The sequence below is a fragment of the Nycticebus coucang genome, chromosome 12 (assembly GCF_027406575.1).
Source record: "Nycticebus coucang isolate mNycCou1 chromosome 12, mNycCou1.pri, whole genome shotgun sequence".
Lineage (NCBI taxonomy): Eukaryota > Metazoa > Chordata > Mammalia > Primates > Lorisidae > Nycticebus > Nycticebus coucang.
The window spans coordinates 89680144-89700567 of record NC_069791.1 but is presented as its reverse complement, the minus strand read 5'-3'; the positions used below and the strand labels follow the sequence as shown (position 1 = coordinate 89700567).

Here is a 20424-nt window from a genome sequence, read left to right as displayed (position 1 = left end):
CTTAGAAATTTTATTCTCGTTTCGTTTCTGGTTACCTGCTATAGAAAATTAAGCTTATGTCCCTTGTTCTTTTCACCTATCAATCAGTAATTTAATGCCTGCCATTTGTGTAGCACTTTTTTTTTTTAGTAGAGACAGAGTCTCACTGTACCGCCCTCAGGTAGAGTGCTGTGGCGTCACATGGCTCACAGCAACCTCTAACTCTTGGGCTTACGCGATTCTCCTGCCTCAGCCTCCCAAGCAGCTGGGACTGTGGCGCCTGCCACAGTGCCCGGCTATTTTTTTGTTGCAGTTTGGCCGGGGCTGGGTTTGAACCCGCCACCCTTGGCATATGGGGCCAGCGCCCTACTCACTGAGCCACAGGTGCCGCCCTGTGTAGCACTTTTATTCAAAAATTCTAACTCATACCATCCAATTTGAATAGGAAATAATTTTCATAAGTCTAGCCTCTAGGGAGTTTTGAAATTTTTCAGAAATCAATTTCACCTTTGTAAAGATGTATAATCTTTATCAGAATCTGTTTGGGAGGCAGGATGTCTTCGAGGTAGCTGAAAGAGTGTACATAGGAGAACATTTATCTATTAGGATGTCTGTTGTAACACTTTTATAATTGTAAAAAATTAGAAACTAGTATCTGGTACTAATCAGGATTAGTTAATTTATTAAATACATATCAATATTGTCAAGTAAAGGCAATTTATAAATTAGAAAAATAAACAAAAAGGTATGTATGTATTATAAACACATATAAAGATGTTAACTAAAATAAAATAGGGCCGGACGTGGTGGCTCACACCTGTAATCCTAGCACTCTAGGAGGCCAAGGCAGGTGGAGTGCCTCAGCTCACAGGTTTGAGACCAGCCTGAGCAAGAACGTTACCCCATCTCTAAAAATGGCCAGGCATTGTAGCAGGTGCCTGTAGTCTCAGCTACTCTGGAGGCTGAAGCAAGAGGATCGCTTGATCCCAAGAGTTTGAGGTTGCTGTGAGCTACAACACCGTGGCATTCTACCAAAGGTGACAAAATGACCTTCTGACTCAAAAAAAAAAAAAACACGCATTTAAGTTTCTCTAGGCTAATAGAAATTCTAAAGAAATTGGTGCTAGAATACTTTGCACAATGGCAGCATCAGTAGAAAGACATTAATAGAGAAAGAAGAATGTGACCTTGCAAGTCACATTCAAGTTGACTCTATAAATGCAAACACCATTCATTTTAGGGCACAGTTTGATAAGTTGATGAAAAGTTTGGTTTCACTGTTTTAGTACAAGAAAGATTCTCAACTTTATCACCTTCCTTCCCAAAGGAGCCTCTCCAGCCATTTTTTTCTAAACTTCTCCAGTGAACTTTTTTTTGTGGGGGGGAGACAGAGTCTCACTTTGTCGCCCTCAGTAAAGTACTATGGCATTGTAGCTCACAGCAACCTCAAACTCTTGGGCTGTAGTCATTCTCTTGCCTCAATAGCTGGGACTATAGGTGCCCATCACAATGCCCGGTTATTTTTAGAGACTGTGTCTTGCTCTGGCTCAGACTGGTCTCAAACCTGTGAGCTCAGGCAATCTGCCTGCCATGGCCTCCCCAAGTGCTGGGATTATAGCTGTGAGCTACTGTACCTGGCTTCAAATGAACTTTTTTTTTTTTTTTTTTTTTGGTTTTTGGCCAGGGCTGGGTTTGAACTCCCCACCTCCGGCATATGGGACCGGCGCCCTACTCCTTGAGCCACAGGCGCCACCCCCCAAATGAACTTTTAATGCCACAGGTGCACTGTATGTCTGTTTACATACTGTGTGTGGTTTTTTTTTTTTTCTTTTTTTTTTGTAGAGACAGAGTCTCACTGTACCGCCCTCGGGTAGAGCGCCGTGGCATCACACGGCTCACAGCAACCTCTAACTCTTGGGCTTACGCGATTCTCTTGCCTCAGCCTCCCAAGCAGCTGGGACTACAGGCGCCCGCCACAACGCCCGGCTATTTTTTTGTTGCAGTTTAGCCGGGGCTGGGTTTGAACCCGCCACCCTCGGCATATGGGACCGGCGCCCCACTCACTGAGCCACAGGCACCGCCCCTGTGTGTGTTTCTTACCCCCAAGAATCAATTTTTGCCCATCTAGAGGTGATACCATTTCTTTTGAAAGTATGTGTTTTAGCCCTGCTTTTGTATATTAAGCCCAGGGTAATAGTATAAACCAGTGATTTCTACATCTCACTAATCCTCACATCACTGGTGGTTGATTGGATGGATAGGTAGTTGTTTGCTTTAAAGTAAAGATTCTAAGATTTCATGTTGAAATTGACTATACCAGTATGTAGGGTGAGTCCTAGGAAGTAGGGAATAGTGACAGTTTCTATGTTTTAAGCTTTCTACGTACTTCAGTGATATCTGGGTTGGAAACCCCAATATAGACAATGGTTCCATGGTAAGATAAGCTTTGTTGCTGCACAAGAGAAGTAAACTTAACAGAATTCTGTTGCCGGGCGGCGCCTGTGGCTCAGCGGGTAGGGCGCCGGTCCCATATGCCGGAGGTGGCGGGTTCAAACCCAGCCCCGGCCAAATAAAAAAAAAAAAAAAAAAAAAAAAAAAAAAAAAGAATTCTGTTGCCTATTACAGAACGTTAATAGCGCCTTACTACTTACCTGTATAAAGACAAAAGAAAATGATGTTCTCCTTAAATCACATCATAAAAATCATAAACTTAGTCCCATTTTTTTCAAGTTCAAGTCAGTGTGTTCTCTAATTTCTTTTTTAATAAGATGTGATTCACATAACTCACAATCCACCTCTTTAATTAAAGTGTACAATTCAGTGGTTTTTATTGTGTTCACAGGGTTGTACAACCATGACCACAGTCAAATTCTAGTTCTTTTAAGCAATGGTTTCTATAGTACAATTCCTGTGTAATTTTTGACACAGTCCCATAGTTCATTGTAGCAGTTTTTAAGCTGAGTATTTATTTTCTGCCAAACTGCACTTTTTATGTTTTTGTAGTTTTTTATATTTATATCATATAACCTAATATGTGTTCTTAATTTCCTCAGTTACATTACTATGTTCAGAATCATTTTACAAGTGCAAGAATGGCTTTGGTTGGACTTGGTAAGTTGGGTATTGCCTGCATGTCAGTTTGCTTCCTTAACATCAGCCCCTTAAACTGTAATTACGTAAACATAGGTTTGAACAAAATAGTTTTTTATTTATGTCAGGCAGTATATGATAGTATTTTAATTGCTAGTCATTTGGGGGGTTTTTTCGTTTGTCTGTTTTTGAGACAGTGTCTTACTATATCTCCTTCAGTAGAGTGCTGTGGCGCCACAGCTCTCAGAGCAACCTCAAAAAACTCTTGGGCTTACGCGATTCTCTTGCCTCAGCCTCCCAAGTAGCTGGGACTTCTGGTCCCCGCCACACACCTAGCTATTTTGTTGTTGTTGCAGTTGTCGTTGATGTTTAGCATCAACGTGTGCCGGGTTGAGACCTGCCTGCCTCAGTGTGTGTGGCCGTCACCCTAGCCACTGAGCTACAAGCGCCGAGCCTGTTTTGTTTTTTGAGACAGGGTCTCACTCTGTTGCCCCAGATTACCCAGATTAGAATGCCATGGCATCAGCATAGCTTACAGCAACCTCACACTCCTGGATTCTAGTGATCGTCCTGCTTCAGCTTCCTGAGTAGCTGGGACTCCAGGCACTGGTTGCAACACTTGACTAATTTTTCTGTTTTTAGTAAAGATGGGGTCCTGCTTTTGCGCAGGCTAGTCTTAAAATCTTAAATTCAAGGGATTCTCCCACCTTAGACTCCTGGATTACAGGCATAGGCCTCCACTCCTGGCCACTAGTCATTTGCTTTGATAAGCAGAATCCAGAATTTAAATTTGTAAACTGTTAATATTTGCTTTAAGTTCTTCACCATATTTACAAAACCTGTGACAAGGTGTATTCTTGATCTTAAGCAGTACAGCTTAAAAGGAAAATAGGCAAAGGGCATGAATAGACAATTCATGGGAGAAATATATGTGTGTATAAGGTTACTACAAAAGTTATGAAATACACAAAAATGTAAAATCTGTGTGGACAGAAACAAATGAAGCCCTCCCATTAACACTGATAAGCTGAGCGAGTTCAGAAAGGACAATGTCAGCTGTTTCTTGGAAGTGTCTCAAAACTTTCATAGTGACCCAAGTATATGTATTCAATTTTCTTTGTTTTTTACATTATTTTAAAAGATAGTCTGGCTCACTAATAATACAAAAATTTCAATCCATGAGATTGACAAAAATTTTGACACTGCCCCAAATTAAGAAGGGTTTAAAGAAACAGGTCCTCTCAAAATTTTTTGGTGGGAGTATAAAGTAGTACAACATTTTTAGAGGTCCATTTGGATATATCTGTTAAAATTCAAAATGTTTATACTCCCAGACCCAGCAATTTTAGTTTATAGAATTTGTTCTACAGAAACACTTTTATCAAGTTTGCAAAATAGTTTGCACAGAGAATTTTGTTTGCAGTATTTTTTGTTTGTTTTGTAAATAACAGCTTTTTGATTCAAGCAGCAGAGACAGAAAAAGAAAGAAAACAACAACAAAAAATACCAAAAAGGAAAGTAACAGCTTGAGGTATAATTTACATGCCATAAAATTCATCCATTCGAAGTATACAGTTCTGTGTTTTTTAATGTATTCAGAGAGTTGTACTGCTATTACTACTATCTAATTTCATAGCATTTTCATCATCCCCAAAGACAACCCATAGCCATTATCAATCAGTCCTCATTCTCACCGGCCCCTTGCTTCCAGCATCCACTAATGTACTTTCTGTCTGTATGGATTTGACTGTTCTGGACTTTTCATATAAATGGAGTCATGCAATATGTGGCCTTTGGAACTGGCTTCTTTTACTTAGCATAGTATTTTCAAGGTGCAAGGCCCATCCATTATCACAGCATGTATTATTATTTCATTTCCTTTTGTGGCTGAGAAATATTCTATACTACATTCTGTTTGTGTCCATTCATTGACATTTGTATAAACATTCATGTGTAAGTTTTTCTCAGAATACCAGTTTTCAGGTTTTTTGGTTTATATACCTAGGAGTAAAGGTGCTAGGACATAATGGTAACTGTCTGTTTAACCATTTGAGGAACTGCCAGACTGTTTTCCAAAGTAGTTTTGCCATTTTACATTTCCACCAGCAATGCCCAAAGGTTTCAGTTTCTTCACATCCTTACCAGCAATTATCAATCTTTCTAATTGGCATCTTGGAGGGTATAACATGGTCACTGTTTTTTTTATTTGTATTTCCCTAATGACAAAATGGCATTGAACGTGTTTTCATGTGCTTTTAGGGCATTTGTATAACTTCTTTGGAGTAATGTCTATTCAAGTCCTTAGCCCATTTTTCAATTGTTTTATTTGGTGTTGAGTTGTATGGGTTCTCTATATATTTTGGATACCAAGCTCTTCTCAGATGTACAACCTGCAAATATTTTTCTTCCATTTCATGGGTTGTCTTTGCACCCTCTTAATTGTGTCTTTTGATACACAATGCAATGTTCTTTTAATAGTCAAGTATTAAAAACATGCTAATGTCCATGAAGAAGGGATTGATTAAACAAATGAATGAGACTCAGTAGAATGGGACTCTATAACCATTAAGTATTTGATGAAAATTATAAAAGACAATTTAAGTTGGCTCCTGTGGCTCAAGGAGTAGGGCACCGGTCCCATATGCCGGAGGTGGAGGGTTCAAACCCCGCCCCGGCCAAAAACCACAAAAAAAAAAAAAAAAGACAGAAACAGTGCCTATAGAATGATACCATTTTAAAAATAAAAAGAGGTCAGGCACAGTGGCTCATGCTTTAATCATAGCACTCTGGGAGGCCAAGGTGGGAGAATTACTGGAGGTCAAGAGTTCCAAACCAGCCTGAGCAAGAGTGAGACTTTATCTCTACAAAAAAAATAGAAAAATTAGCCAGGTGAGATGATGTATGTCCCAGCTACTTGGGAGGCTAAGGCAGGAGAATCACTTGACCCCAGGAATGGGAGGTTGCAGTGGTGAGCTATGATCACATCACTGCACTCTATGCCAGGGAACTGAGTGAGACCCTGTCTCTGAAAAATAAATAAGTGAATAAAAACAAAGAAGATGAGGATAATATTAACTGCACAGAAAAAAATTCTACGTTAATAGTAAATAGTATGCAATAAATAGTAAACTGTAAGGGGATGTCTCGGGGAGAATAGCATTATGGTGGAAAGACTTGTATTCTTTACTGTTCATTTCTGTAATGTTTGAATTTTATAATCATGCATTTTTAAATCAAGGGGGAAAAGCAGATATTTTACAATGGTGTTTTAGAAATTCTGGTTCTAGCTTTTTGTTTCTTTTGAAACAGGCGTGAGTCATCCTGTTCTTAAGCAAATTGCTGAACAGTTTCTCAACATGAGGGGAGGGCTTGGTTTAACTGGTGCTAAGGCCAGATACCGCGGAGGTAAGTATTATTTTTTTCTGTTAGGTTTGATTCAACAGAAAGAAGTCCCACCACACACACCAGAATAGCATATTGGGGTATAATAGGTGGTTATTTACTACCAAACAGTCTTAGTTACAATCGGATGGCTTGGGAGTTATACAGTAAGCATACGTTTGACTTTGTGTATGTGTTAGGTAGGATGGTATGGGAAAGCAGAAGGCCACAGAAAAGCTTAGTCTTGGGCGGCACCTGTGGCTCAAGGAGTAGGGTGCTGGTCTCATATGCTGGAGGTGGCGGGTTCAAACCCACCCCCGGCCAAAAACCACAAAAAAAAAAAGAAAAAAGAAAAGCTTAGTCTTACTGAGTTAATACTGTGGCGTAGGAAATACTGAAGAATGAAACCAGGAGTAAGCCATTTTCTTCTTCAACCTGTTCCTACATAACCCCAGGTGAAATTCGAGAACAAAATGGAAACAGTCTTGTCCACACTGCTCTTGTAGCAGAAAGTGCTGCCACAGGAAGTGCAGAAGCAAATGCATTTAGTCTTCTTCAGCATGTGCTTGGTGCTGGACCACATGTCAAGAGGGGCAGCAATGCTACCAGCCTTCTATACCAGGCTGTTGCCAAGGGAGTTCACCAGCCATTTGATGTGAGTCTAAGGAGTTGATATCTCTCCTTTTGTTTTCAAAGCCTCAGTATTTGTAATAAATTCTGATAATTTGCTCTTAAACGTTATTCTGTTCTTAAAATTTAAGGCCAACACACAGAAAACTTTTGTACAATTAAAGTGATATCCAGGCTTGATTTTAGTACCTTAGTGAGTCTATCAAAAACTTAATGTCAGGGCCAGGCACGGTGGCTCACATCAGTAATACCAGCACTTGGGAGGCCAACTCAGATGGATTGCCTGAGCTAACAAGTTGGAGACCAGCCTGAGCCAGAGCGAGACCTCATCTGTAAAAAGCCAGGCGTTGTGGCAGGTGTCTGTAATCCTACTTACTTGGGAAGCTGAGGCAAGAGAATCGCTTAAGCCCAGCAAGTTGAGGTTGCTGTGAGGTATGATGCCACGGCACTGTACCAAGAATGACAAAGTAAGACTGTCTCCAAAAAAAAAAATTACTGTCTTTTCAGTTATTCTAATGTAGAAAAAAGAATCGATTGCTTAGAAATAAAAGAAATTCATACTTTAATTCCCATTGTAATACAGCTTTAGATAATAATTTCCTTGTATTCTGGGCGGCACCTGTGGCTCAGTGAATAGGGCACCAGCCTATATACCAGGTTCAAACCTGGCCCCAGCCAAACTGTAACAAAAAAATAGCTGGGCCTTGGGCGGGTGCCTGTAGTCCCAGCTACTCAGGAGGCTGAGGCAAGAGAATTGCCTAAGCCCAAGAGCTGGAGGTTGCTGTGAGCTGTAAAGCCATGGCACTCTACTGAGGGCAACAAAATGAGACTGTCTCTAAAAAATAAAAAATAAAAAAATAAATTTCCTTGTATTCTAACTAAGTCTTTTTTCCATCCCTTTCTGTTCCTGTGGCTACTTCTTCAATTTCACTGCTCTTTATGTTTCCAACCAAGTGGACAAGATATATACCAAGAAATGTTTACAGACCTGTTGCATTAACTTGAGATTAAATTTAAAAAGAAAAATAATGGCACTTAATCATAACAAAAAGTTGATATTACTTTAGAAGACACCTTTTTATGACAGTGAGGAAGGTTCTAATGCTTTCAAAATGATGATATTCAAATCAGCAAAATGTAAACTGTCAGCCAAAAAAGCATCATATAGTAAGTGAGCATTGTTTGCCCAATGTAGTATTTTACATGACCTCAACAGTATGCTTTATTTTTTTTTTAATTGAGACAGACTCTCATTATGTCACCCTTGGTAGAGTGCTGTGGCATCATAGTTCACAGCAACCTCAAACTCTTGGGCTCAAGCAATTCTCTTGCCTAAGCCTCCCTAATAGCTGGGACTACAGGCGCCCACCACAACGCCCAGCAGTTTTTGTTTGTTTGTTTGTTTGTTTAGCAGGCCTGGGCTGGCTTCAAACCCACTACCAGAGCATGTGGCTGGCACCCTAACCACTGAGGTATGGGTGTCCAGCCAACAGTATACTTTTAAAAGGCAACAAATTTACTAAATTCTAGGATGAGTGTTGTTCATAATTTCAGCTATAGGACATGGCAAATGTAGGTTTATGCTTTAGTTAAGTTTTTGGCCATTTGACACTCAACAGTGAAAATTAAAATCAACTTTATTCTGTTTTGTTTTTTTTTTAATACGTGCATATGTATTGTCTTATTTTTACATATACATGTATTTATTAGGTTTCCATTTTTTGGCCTTCACAAAATTAAAAAGGCTTAAAATTTAGTAACAGTAACAATGTTTCAGATAAGAAACAAACATTTTTTTCAGAAACAAAAACCTCCATAAAGAACGAAGGAACATAATAAATACAATCAGAAAAGGAATCAGATAATTGCTATTTACTACTTAAGAGGTAGTTCTTATTTTTTTTTTTAAACAGAGGAATCTTTTTTTAACCATGTAATTTCCCAACTACAATGCACAACACAGAAGTTTGACTTTTACAGGAATTTTATGAAGGCTTTTGGCTCTGAAACCCTTTGAATCTTCTGTACAGAATCTTAGGGTTCCCTAGATGACTGTTTTAAAGCAATTAGTCCTAATTGCTTTTCTTTCTTTCTGGATTCATTGTTAACTCTGTTTTCTTTTTTTGCATGCTTTACTTTTTTTTTGAAACAGAGTCTCAAGCTGTTGCCCTGGGTAGAGAGCTGTGGCCTCACAGCTCACAGCAACCTCAAACTCTTGGGCTTAAGCGATCCTCTTGCCTCAGCCTCCCAAGTAGTTGGGACTGCAGGCGCCTGCCACAATGCCCGGCTATTTTTTGGTTGTAGTTGTCATTGTTTGGCCAGCCTGGGCTGGAGTCAAACCTCCCAGCTCCAGAGTATGTGGCTGGCACCCTAGCCACTTGAACTATAGGCTTTACTTTTCATCATTGAATGCTGCTGATGATTTTGTGTGGCTGGAATTTAATCCTAATCCAATGAAATAATGTAATAGAAATTCCTAGTTGAGAAATTTAGAATATGAAAATGGGATAGCCTCAGAAGTAAACTTCAAGCAATTTAAATGCATTTCTTCTTAGGTTTTATATTGACTGAACCAATGGTTCTCACATTAGACTTCTGGAACACGTGGTTTTATAGCAGCCTCCCTGACTGCATTTACATGGATCTAAGTCAGTATATCTATTGAAGGAATACCAAAGTCCATATTTTTAATAACAACTTAAGTGATTTTTATGTAAATGGTCCACATAAACACTGCAACACACTGTAGTAGGCAATCAGGTTCACCATCTATATAATAATGTTTGTAAATGAATGTTTTCATTATCAAAGGTTAATCATTAAAAGAAGGTTAGAAAATACCTGGCAAAATGAAAGTGAGCAGTCATTTTAGAAAGATTGAAATGAAAAGAACAAAACTGTTATAGTTCTGAAGGAGGTAACCTTTATACAGAACTGTTTAAATGAAATATGAATTAATCTATTTCACTTACACTGACTAAGAAGGTATTAAGTTTTGGTTTAGGTAACCTTAGGAAAGTTATATCCTGTTCTCCTGGGTGGAATATCATATAATGACATTTCCCTGTATTTCAGGTTTCTGCTTTTAATGCTAGTTACTCAGATTCTGGACTTTTCGGGATTTACACTATCTCACAGGCTGCAGCTGCTGGAGATGTAAGTTGCAAACCAACCAACTCTCACAAGCAAGTTTTTTTCCCAACAATTAACATATCTTTAGTTGAAATATGGAATGTTTGAATGCCATGATTTATCAGAACTCTGTATAGTAAGTATATCACTGAAGTGTATCTGCTATGGGGAAGCTTCCAAGAAAGAAGAAAGTGCCTCCTTGGTATTTTGGTTCTATTTGGATAAATGGCATTGAGTTGGCTCTGAGACATCTAAATTGAGAACTCAGGAGAGGTCAAGACCAAGATGTATATTTGCAAGTCCTTAATAAAGAGATTGTGCTAAAGTTATAATGCGTGAAAGATTGTAGGAGAAGAAAACTGAAGCCTGAATTCTGGGAAACACCATTTAAGGAGCAAATGACTGACGCAGATGACCAGAAAACAGAAAAAGAATAGAAACTGCATGTGGGTCAGGAATACAGTCAGTGTCCAGGTTATGAATGAGATAGTAGGTTTGTTGTTCTTTTTGAGGGGAGTAGAGGGAGACAGAGTCTTACTTTGTCGCCCTCGGTAGAGTGCCGTGGTGTCTTAGCTCATAGCAATCTCAAATTCTTGGGCTCAAGTGATTCTTTTGCCTCAGCCTCCCAAGTAGTTGGAACTACAGGCACCCACCACAACACCCAGCTATTTTTAGAGACAAGGTCTCAGTGTGGCTCAGGCTGGTCTTAAACCTGTGAGTTCAGACAGTCCACATGCCTTGGCCTTCCATAGTGCTAGGATTACAGGCGTGAGTCACCATGCCTGGTAGTAGGTTTGTTTTTGTATGTAAGTTGGAACCGGTAGATTTACCTATTACCTGTAATAGCCTCCATTTGTAAGTGCATGTTGTACATTAATTGGGTATTTGTAACTCGAAGACTTATTTTTAATAGCCTCCATAGGCATAAGTTGTATATAAGTCAAATAAGTTTGTTCTTAAGTTGAATTTGTGTGTAAGTTGGAACAGGTACATTTACCTATTACCTGTAATAGCCTTCATTCATAAGTGCAAGTCACATGTTAGTTGGGGGTTTGTAACTCAGGGACTTGTTTTAAGTCTCTATTCATAGGTGTGGGTTGTATGTAAGTCAAATGTTTGTAACTTGGGGACTGCCTTTATAAGAAAATAGCAAAGGAATAAGGAGTTCCAGCAAGAATGACTGAAGGGACAGACAGTTCATAGATTTAGGATAGGTAGAGAAATAAAGCAAGAGGGCCTGAGAGATTGAAAGAAAGTGGGCGGATCAAGGAGTGAGAGATGTTGATGAAGTGGAACAATAAGGATAGCATTAGAGACTGACGTTACGGCTCTTGGAATTGAGGGTTCAGAGGTAAGGCAAGTAAGTCAAGGTCATGTCCAGGCCTAGAGTGTAGCTATGGACATGAACAGGTAAAATGAAGGGGAAACCAAGATTATAGAATTTAAATGATGGGGGAACAATAAGTAACAGACCCAGAATGGTACCAGGGTTGGGATGGAGAAAATTGTGGGTCAGGTTTATAAATGTATTTATTCAAGGCTGGGCACAGTGACTCACGCCTGTAATTCTAGCACTCTGGGAGGCCAAGGTGAGTGGATTGCTTGAGCTCAGGAGTTCATGACCAGCCTGAGCAACAGCAAGACCCCATCTATACTAAAAAATAGAAAAACTGAGCCAAGAGGATTGCTTGAGCCCAAGAGTTGGAGATTGCTGTGCTATGGTGATGTCATGGCACTCTTCCCAGGGCAACAGCTTGAGACTTTGTCTAAAAATAAAAAAATTATTTATTCAGCAAATACTTATCCAGTGCCCAATCATTGAAACTTGATTTCTTCTTGACTCTGGTATTGCAGATGTGGCCAAGCTTTGCAAATTGACAGAATATGGATTACTCCTTCCTTAGTAAATAGTAAGAGATAGCAGTATTAATTGCATGATGCTGTGCAAGTCTGGGAAAATTTTAGAGATGCTTATTCTTTATAGGTGATTAGAGATCCACGTGTTTGCTCTCCCTAAAAGAAGAACCATCCTATTCAGCCATCCTCTGCCATCTGCCACTTTACTTTTGTATAACTTACGCTTGGAAACTGTAAGTTATACAAACAGCTGCTTTGTGAAACATAGGAAGAATAAGGAACATACAGTGACCACAGAATATCAAAGCGATACTCCTGTGTCTCTGGAACTAACCATCTAGTGTTTTGCCTTAGTAAAGGAGCACTTGATTATTCAGGAGACTGGCACTGACCAAAGATGACCAACTTTTACTTATTTATCCTAGGTTATCAAGGCTGCCTATAACCAGATAAAATCAATTGCTCAAGGAAGCCTTTCCAATGCAGATGTCCAAGCTGCCAGGTAAGTTTCATTATTAATATGTATTTCATAATTTAGTTATTTGAAAGTTGTATTTTTTCTAATTATAACAATATTGTAATGTATGCTTATGAGGATTGAGAAGTACAGAAAAGTATTAAAAGGGAAAGGGGAATATAGCCATATCCTACCACCTACAGATATAATTGATAACATTTTGCTTATTTTCTTGACCATGAATTTTTAAACATAATTGTTAATAATGAATATACAGATGCTTCAATTCACAATGGGATTACATCCCAACAGACTCATCATAAGTCAAAAATATACTGAGCAGCGCCCGTACCTCAGTGGGTAGGGCGCCAGCCATGTACACTGAGGCTGGTGGGTTCGGACCCAGCCCGGGCCAGCTAAAACAACAATGACAACTGCAACAAAAAAAATAGCTGGGCATTGTGGCAGGTACCTATAGTCCCAGCTACTTAGGAGGGTAAGGCAAGAGAATCCCTTAAGCCCAAGAGTTTGAGGTTGCTGTGAGCTGTGACACCATGACACTCTACCCTGGGCGACGGCTTGAGACTGTCTCAAAAAAAAATCTAAGTAGAAAGTACATATAATATCTCAGTAAAACCACTGTAAAGGCCAGGCGTGGTGGCTCACGCCTGTAGTCCCAGCGCTGTGGGAGGCCGAGGCGGGTGGATTACCTGAGCTCAGAGGTTCAAAACCCATATGAGCAGCAGTTAGCCAGAGTAAGACCCCGTCTCTACAAACAACATCAAAAACAGCCAGCACTGCAGGAGAAAGAAGAAAATCAACAAAAAAGGAGTACTTAGAACAAAGAAGAATGAACAAGCACACTGAAATTAAAAATAAAAAAAAAATAAATTTAAAAAAAACACTGTAAAGTCAAAAAAAAAATCATAAAATGAGTCATCTTTTTTTTGTGTGTGTGGTTTTTGGCCAGGGCTGGGTTTGAACCCACCACCTCCGGCATATAGGACCGGCACCCTACTCCTTGAGCCACAGGCGCCGCCCAAAATGAGTCATCTTTGAAGTCCAGTGCTCCTTGACTCATACTGTGGGGTTGTGTCCCAATAACCCCATTTGTTAAATTGAAAGATTATAAGTCGGGAACTGACTGTATACTTTTATATATAGAAATTTGAAAATTACAAATGAAAAGACAAAAATGATCTGATTTCGTACCAATTATTCCTCTTTTTTAAACATAATGTTTCCTTTTATTCAGATTACTAAAACTTGTCTAAATAGTATTTATTGGCGTGTCAAATTTATACATTTCCTGCATTTGGAAAGTATAAACTATACAGGATATCTTTGGGCTTAAAAGAGTTTTGGTGCTTGCAGCTCATATACTAAAACTAGAACAACACAAAAAAGATTAGCATGGCCCCTATATAAGAATAATACAAATTCATGAAGAATTCTATATAAATAAGAAAAATATTGTGTATTTAATATCATAGTACTTTCTTGGTGTAGATTCCCAAATGAATCAAAAGTCACATATGAAAAGGTTATACCAGTTTACAATCACACTGCTAGTATATGAGAATGCCTATTCCACAATAACCATTCTTTTTTCCTTCCTTTAGGCCAGTGGTTCTCAACCTTCCTAATGCCTCTTATGGTTGTGGTGACTCCCAACCATAAAATTATTTTCATTGCTACTTCATAACTGTAATTTTGCTACTGTTATGAATCATAATATAAATATCTGATATACAGGATATATTTTCATTGTTACAAAGGGGTTGTGACCCACAGGTTGAGAACCGCTGCTTTAGGCTGATTTATACCCCCCAAAAAATCTTTTTACCTGATTTTCTTTTGGGGATTTTGTTTTTTTTGTTTTTTGTTTTTTTTTGTAGAGACAGAGTCTCACTTTATCGCTCTCGGTAGAGTGCCATGGCATCACACAGCTCACAGCAACCTCCAACTCCTGGGCTGAAGCGAATTCTCGGGCATTTTGTTTTGTTTTGTTTTGTTTCTTTTTGAGATAGAATCTTACTCAATTGCCCCAGGCTAGAGTGCCATGTCATCAGCCTAATTCACAGCTACTTTAAACTCCTGGGTTCAGGTGATCCTCCTGCTTCAGCCTCCCAAGTAGTAGGACTATGAGCCACCACCACAATGCCCAGATAACTTTATCTCAAAAAAAAAAAAGTCTCACTTTCTCACTCTCAGTAGAGTGCTATGATGTCATAGCTCACAGGAATCTCAAACTCTTGGGCTCAAACAATTCTCTTGCCTCAGCCTCCCAAGTAGCTGGGACTACAGGTGCCCATCACTATACCCGGCTATTTAAAAATAGATGAGGTCTCACTCTGGCTCAGGCAGTCCACCTGCCTTGGCCTCCTAGAGTGCTAGGATTACAGGCATGAGCCACTGTGCCCAGCTGACTTTTCTATTTTTAGTATAGAGGGTCTCACTCTTGCTCAGGTTGGTGTCAAACTCCTGAGCTCAAGGGATCCTCCTGCCCCGGCCTCCCAGAGTGCTAGGATTATAGGCATGAGCCACTGCACCTGGCCTTCTATTCTTTTTATAAGACAAACTAAAATACTTGCCTGCTATTTGGTGATTTTTAAATTCCCACTATCCAAGTTAGAAGTGCTAACAACAAAACCCCTAATTCATTAGTAGTTTTGGAAATTTCTCTAATTAAAAGAGACTTTGGACAAAGTCGGAAATCATCCTGCATTTTCATTCAGCACTTGAAGATATTTAGGTTTGACTCCATCTACTTAGCACAATTCAAAATGTGGATCCTGCAACTCAGATAGCCTTTGTGATCATTTGGTATTGCCCTTAGGGTAAGTAAGACAGGGTGAATTGCAACCCAGGATGGAATAAATTTTTAGTCAGTTCTGTTCCCATTAATTGTTAGTTTTGTTAGTATTGTTAATTTTGTTGTACTGAACACTATAAAATTGCATCTATTGTGTTATTGCAACACAATTTATTAAATATTGTATACATGGTACCGAGGATTGAGAGAATGCAGTTCTGCTTGCTTGTACCAGAAACAAGAAATGATGAGAAGAAATTGAAACACTAGATTTACTTAAGAAAAATCTTAAGTTTCAAATCTAATTTAGGAAAATTTATTTTCTTAATAAGTGTAACAGTTCTTATAAGGTAGGGCAATATGTAGAAAATGAAATTTTGGTTACTAATGTCAAGATGTGTTTGTTTTCTGCCATATTGATGGAGTTGATACTTTTTCTCGTAAGATTCTTAGTCTTACTATATAGTGAAAGAGGAAAAAAAATCAAAAAGCAGTCTGTTGAATGTCATTGGTGAAGAGACAAACTAGTAACCACTTGGTAAAGTTTATTGCAGGTAAAATCCATTTTTAATTAAGTTCACGATGTGGTAAAATTGCTACATTAAGTGGTAATTTTGTTTAAATGGAAATCTTGCAATGTAGAATGCCAAGAGATGATAGTTTATTTGGGGTTTAAATAACCAAAGTGATTTTATCAAACACCATGTTTATAAGGAATAACAGTTTCTTTCTGAGAGAATTATGAATTTGGTTTTGTTTTATTTCAAATTGATGTTTTTGTACCCATATTTAAGCTACTAGGGCTTAACAAGACTTGTGCTGTCCTTCCCCACCATTCCCTGCCCTCACTGAGAAAAATCCCAGCATGGAAATAGTGTTTGGGGGTTGGGGGCGGACAGTGTGTGTATGTGTGTGTTCTGCTAAGTGACAGTACCTTAAGAACCCATGTAGGTGTTTTTCGTTAATAGAAATGCCTGAAATTATCACAAAAGCATCAGAAGCCAGGAATTAATTCGCTAATCAAAACTTCACATTATAGGCTGGGCATGGTGGGTCACGCCTGTAATTCTAGAACTCTGAGAAGCTGAGGTGGGCGGATTGCCTGAGCTCAGGAATTTGACGCCAGCCTGAGCAAGAGGGAGACCTCCATTTCTTAAAAAAATAGCTGAGCATTGTGGTGGGCATCTATAGTCCCAGCTACTCGGGAGGCTGAGACAAGAGGATCACTACAGCCCAAGAATTTGAGGTTGCTGTGAGTTATGATGCCACAGCACTATACCCAGGGTGACTGAGACTCTGTCTCAAAAAACCCCCAAAACCTCTAATTAAAAATATGTTGGGCAAGGTGGATCATGCCTATAATCCTAGCACTTTGGGAGGAGTATCATTTGAGCCCAGGAGTTCAAGACCAGCCTGGATAATGTAGCAACACCCTGGCTCTATAAACAGTTTTTTTAAGATTAGGCCACATGTAGTCCTAGCTACTCTGGAGGGTAATGCAAAAAGATTGCTTGAGCCCAGGAATTCAGGCTGCAGTGAGCTAAGATCATGCCACAGCATTCCAGCCTATGCAACAGAGTGAGACCCTGTCTCTAAAAAAGCAGTCTGTTGAGGTTTTTTGTTTGTTTGTTTGTTTGTTTTTTGAGACATAGTCTCACTTTGTCACCCTCAGTAGAGTGCCATGGTATCATAGATCGCAGCAATCTCAAACTCTTTGAGCTCAAGCAAGTCTCTTGCCTCAACCTCCCAAGTAGCTGGAACTACAGGCTCCTGTCACAATACCCAGCTATTTTTTTTTTTTTTTTTTTTGAGACAGCATCTTGCTCTTGTTCAAGTTGGTCTTGAACTCGTGAGCTCAGGCAATCCATCCACCTTAGCCTCCCAGAGTGTCGGGAATACAGGCGTGAGCCACCATGCCCACCTGTTGAGGTTTTAGTATCATTTTATATTGACAATTTTCCAAATGCTAATATAAGTAATAAAATAGTCAATTAAGTGAAGAAATAGGATGGAGGACTTTAGCACTTCAAGCTTGTTAGTTCGCCTGTTCACCAAAAACATGTTGAAGAACGTACTTTAAAAATGTCTTGTTTCACTGCCCAAGATTGACTACTTTGCCCTTGGAGGAAACCAACAGGCTCTAGAAGAGGCAGCAATGGCTGACCTATAGATATCACAGAAATAAACCAACAGCAGAAGTATTCAGACATCCCTGAAATCTGCCAAAGCACAAAAGGCAAATATATGTGTATGAAATGATAGTTGAAGAAAATAAACTTAAAAATCTTAAAACAGCAAGCATCAAAAGGAGACACTTTTTCTCTAAGAGAACCCAATTCAGACAAAAAAAAAAAAAAGCAAAAGCAAAAAGGTCAAGACTTTATAACATTGTTACCTCAGCTGTTGACTATTTAGAATTGTTATGGCGAAACCATCTCCAGTCTTGACACCCAGGTTTGACATAGGAGTCTTTAAGACCCGTGGCCTGTGGCCTCTAGGAGCCAGAGTAAATTTACAATACATTTAGTTCCCAGCTTACCATGGTTCAAATTAATATCTTTTCAACTTTACAGTTGTGTGAAACTGTCATAATTATGACGTGTTGTCATGCCTCATAACAACAAAGATATATTCTGAGAAGTGCATCAGAACCCAAACCTAGATGGTATAGCCTTCTACAGTCCTAGGCTATGTGGTATAGCCTATTGCTCCTAGGCAAATCTGTATAGCATGTTACTGTTACTTTATAGCTGAAGGCAAGTATGATATATTGGTAAGTATTTATGTATCTAAACATAGAAGAAGTACAGTAAAAATAATAGTATAAAAGGTATTTCAAATGGTACACCTATATAGGGGCTTCCCATAAATGGAGCTTGCAGGATTGGAAGTTGCTCTGAGTAAGTTAGTGGTGGATGAATGTGAAGATCTGGGACATTATTGTACACTGGTGTGGATTAGAAACATTGTACATTTGAATTACACTAAATTTATTTTTAAAAAATAACAGTTGGCCTATGATGTTACATTGTCACCAGGCAATAGGAATTTTTCAGTTGCATTATAATCCTGTGGGCTCGCTGTTGTATATATCGTCCATTATTGACCAAATTGTCATTCTGTAGCACATGACTGTACTTTGAATTTTGGTCTTTTTCTAGGCCAACAATACATGTGATATTCAACATTTTATTGTAAAATAGGCTTCATGTTAGATGGTTTTGCCCAACTATAGGCTAATGTAAGTATCCTGAGTACATTTAAGGTAGACCAGGCCAAACTGATGTTCAGGGGTTAGGTATATTAAATGCATTTTTGCTTAAAGTATTTTCACTTTACCATGGGTCTATAAGGACATAACCCCACCATAAGTTGAGGAGCATCTGTATGTCAGTGAATGGCAGTTTTCTCACTGACAGCAAAGAGATCTTCCTCACTGGCCAGGTATGGTGGTGGCTTATGCCTGTAATCCTAACACTATGGAAGACTGAGGTGAGTGGATTGCTTAGCTCAGGAGTTCAAGACAAGCCTGAGCAAGAGCGAGACCCCCATCTCTACTATATATTATACATAAAAAAATAAAAAATAGAGCTCTTCCTCACTGTGTCAGGGGGCAGCAGAAAGAACATGGTATTTCTAGCCAGTGACTTGGAGAGGATCCATATTGTACAACTTGGGAAACATTAAGAAGTTCTAGCTGTCTTGCCCAAATGTACAGCAGCATACAGACCTACAGATGAGAAGCCGAACTTGATGGGCTAGGCCTTCACTGGGCACTTCTGGAACCCTGTAGAGCTTTCTTCCCTTCAGGTTGTTACATTCCAGAGCAAGGAACGGGGTTATTCTTGCGGAATTCGGGAAGGGGGAAGACATGCTATTCTCATCAGTTAAATAAAGTTTTTTTGTCATCCCACACACACAGACCGAAAAACAATTGTCTGGCTCTATAAAACTGACTCCTGTCCTTTATTGAACAGAAACAAGTTGAAAGCTGGATACCTAATGTCTGTGGAGTCTTCTGAGGGTTTCCTGGATGAAGTTGGATCCCAGGCGCTAGTTGCTGGTTCTTATGTACCACCATCCACAGTTCTTCAGGAGATTGATTCAGTGGCTTATGATGATGTCATAAATGTAAGCAAATGACAACTTAGGATTTTAGCATCAGAGAACCTTAATGATCCAATTGCAGAAAGAATCCATAAGTGTCCTGGGGCTGTGTATGTTACTCTTGTGTTTGGTTCCTGTCTACCTAGTTTAGAGGCAGGAGAGCGCCTCACCATCAGTTCTTTCTTAAAAAATCAAGAGTGTTTGGGGTTTGTATCTTCCTCATTCAAATAAATTAGCATTAGGTTAAGGCATTTTAAATTCTTTGAGGTCAAGAAGAGTTGGATATTGGCAGTTTCAAAGGATTCTAAGCTAATTATTAAAATTTGCCATTTTTCCTCTTCACCCTCAAGGTATAAACTCTGTCCTACCATATACTTCACCATCCAACACCTCAAGATTTTCTTTACTTTTTTCAGCCCAAGGCATTCTCCTACCCTTGCTGCTTTCTTTTTTTTTGTTGTTGTTGTTTATTTGTTTGTTTTTCGCATGTATATTATTGTTCCTTACAAGATTGAGTTGTTTTGAGGGCAAGGACTATGTCTTACACTTCTTGTTCCCTGCTTTGCCTACCAAGCATATAAACTACAGAATCAACTCTTAAGTCAGTGGATTTTCCCAGTCCTTTCTACATTAAAAATACCAATTCACCTTCCATCACAGAAGTCTCAACCATCTTCTCACCAGTAGGTCTTCCTGTGTACGGACAATAGGGATAGAAAAAACAAGTATTTCAAGATCACAACCCTGACTGGGTTTTCATTGGTCCCTAAATTCATTATTACAATACTATTCCAGTCACTACCTCTCTTTTTTTTTTTTTTTTTTTTTTTTGAGATAGAGCCTTAAGCTATCATCCTGGGTAGAGTGCTGTGGCATCATAGCTCACAGCAACCTCCAACTCCTGGGCTTAAGCCATTCTCTTGCCTCAGCCTCCTAAGAAGCTGGGACTACAGGCACTGGCACAATGCCCGGCTAT

General features: G+C 39.2%; 1 protein-coding gene and 1 non-coding gene across 2 annotated transcripts in view; both read left to right on the top strand.

The window, feature by feature from the left end:
* The window catches only part of LOC128561406 (cytochrome b-c1 complex subunit 2, mitochondrial), a 35823-nt gene that overhangs the window by 14462 nt on the left and 937 nt on the right, over positions 1–20424 (top strand). The window contains exons 8-13 of the mRNA XM_053555564.1: positions 3033–3090; positions 6379–6474; positions 6906–7105; positions 10156–10236; positions 12495–12571; positions 19319–19472. Of these exons, the coding sequence (XP_053411539.1) occupies positions 3033–3090; positions 6379–6474; positions 6906–7105; positions 10156–10236; positions 12495–12571; positions 19319–19472 (666 nt within the window). The remainder of the gene's footprint in view (positions 1–3032; positions 3091–6378; positions 6475–6905; positions 7106–10155; positions 10237–12494; positions 12572–19318; positions 19473–20424) is intronic.
* LOC128562932 (U6 spliceosomal RNA) lies at positions 13883–13989 on the top strand. Its single transcript, XR_008373627.1, has one exon. It is a non-coding gene; the product is annotated as a U6 spliceosomal RNA (small nuclear RNA).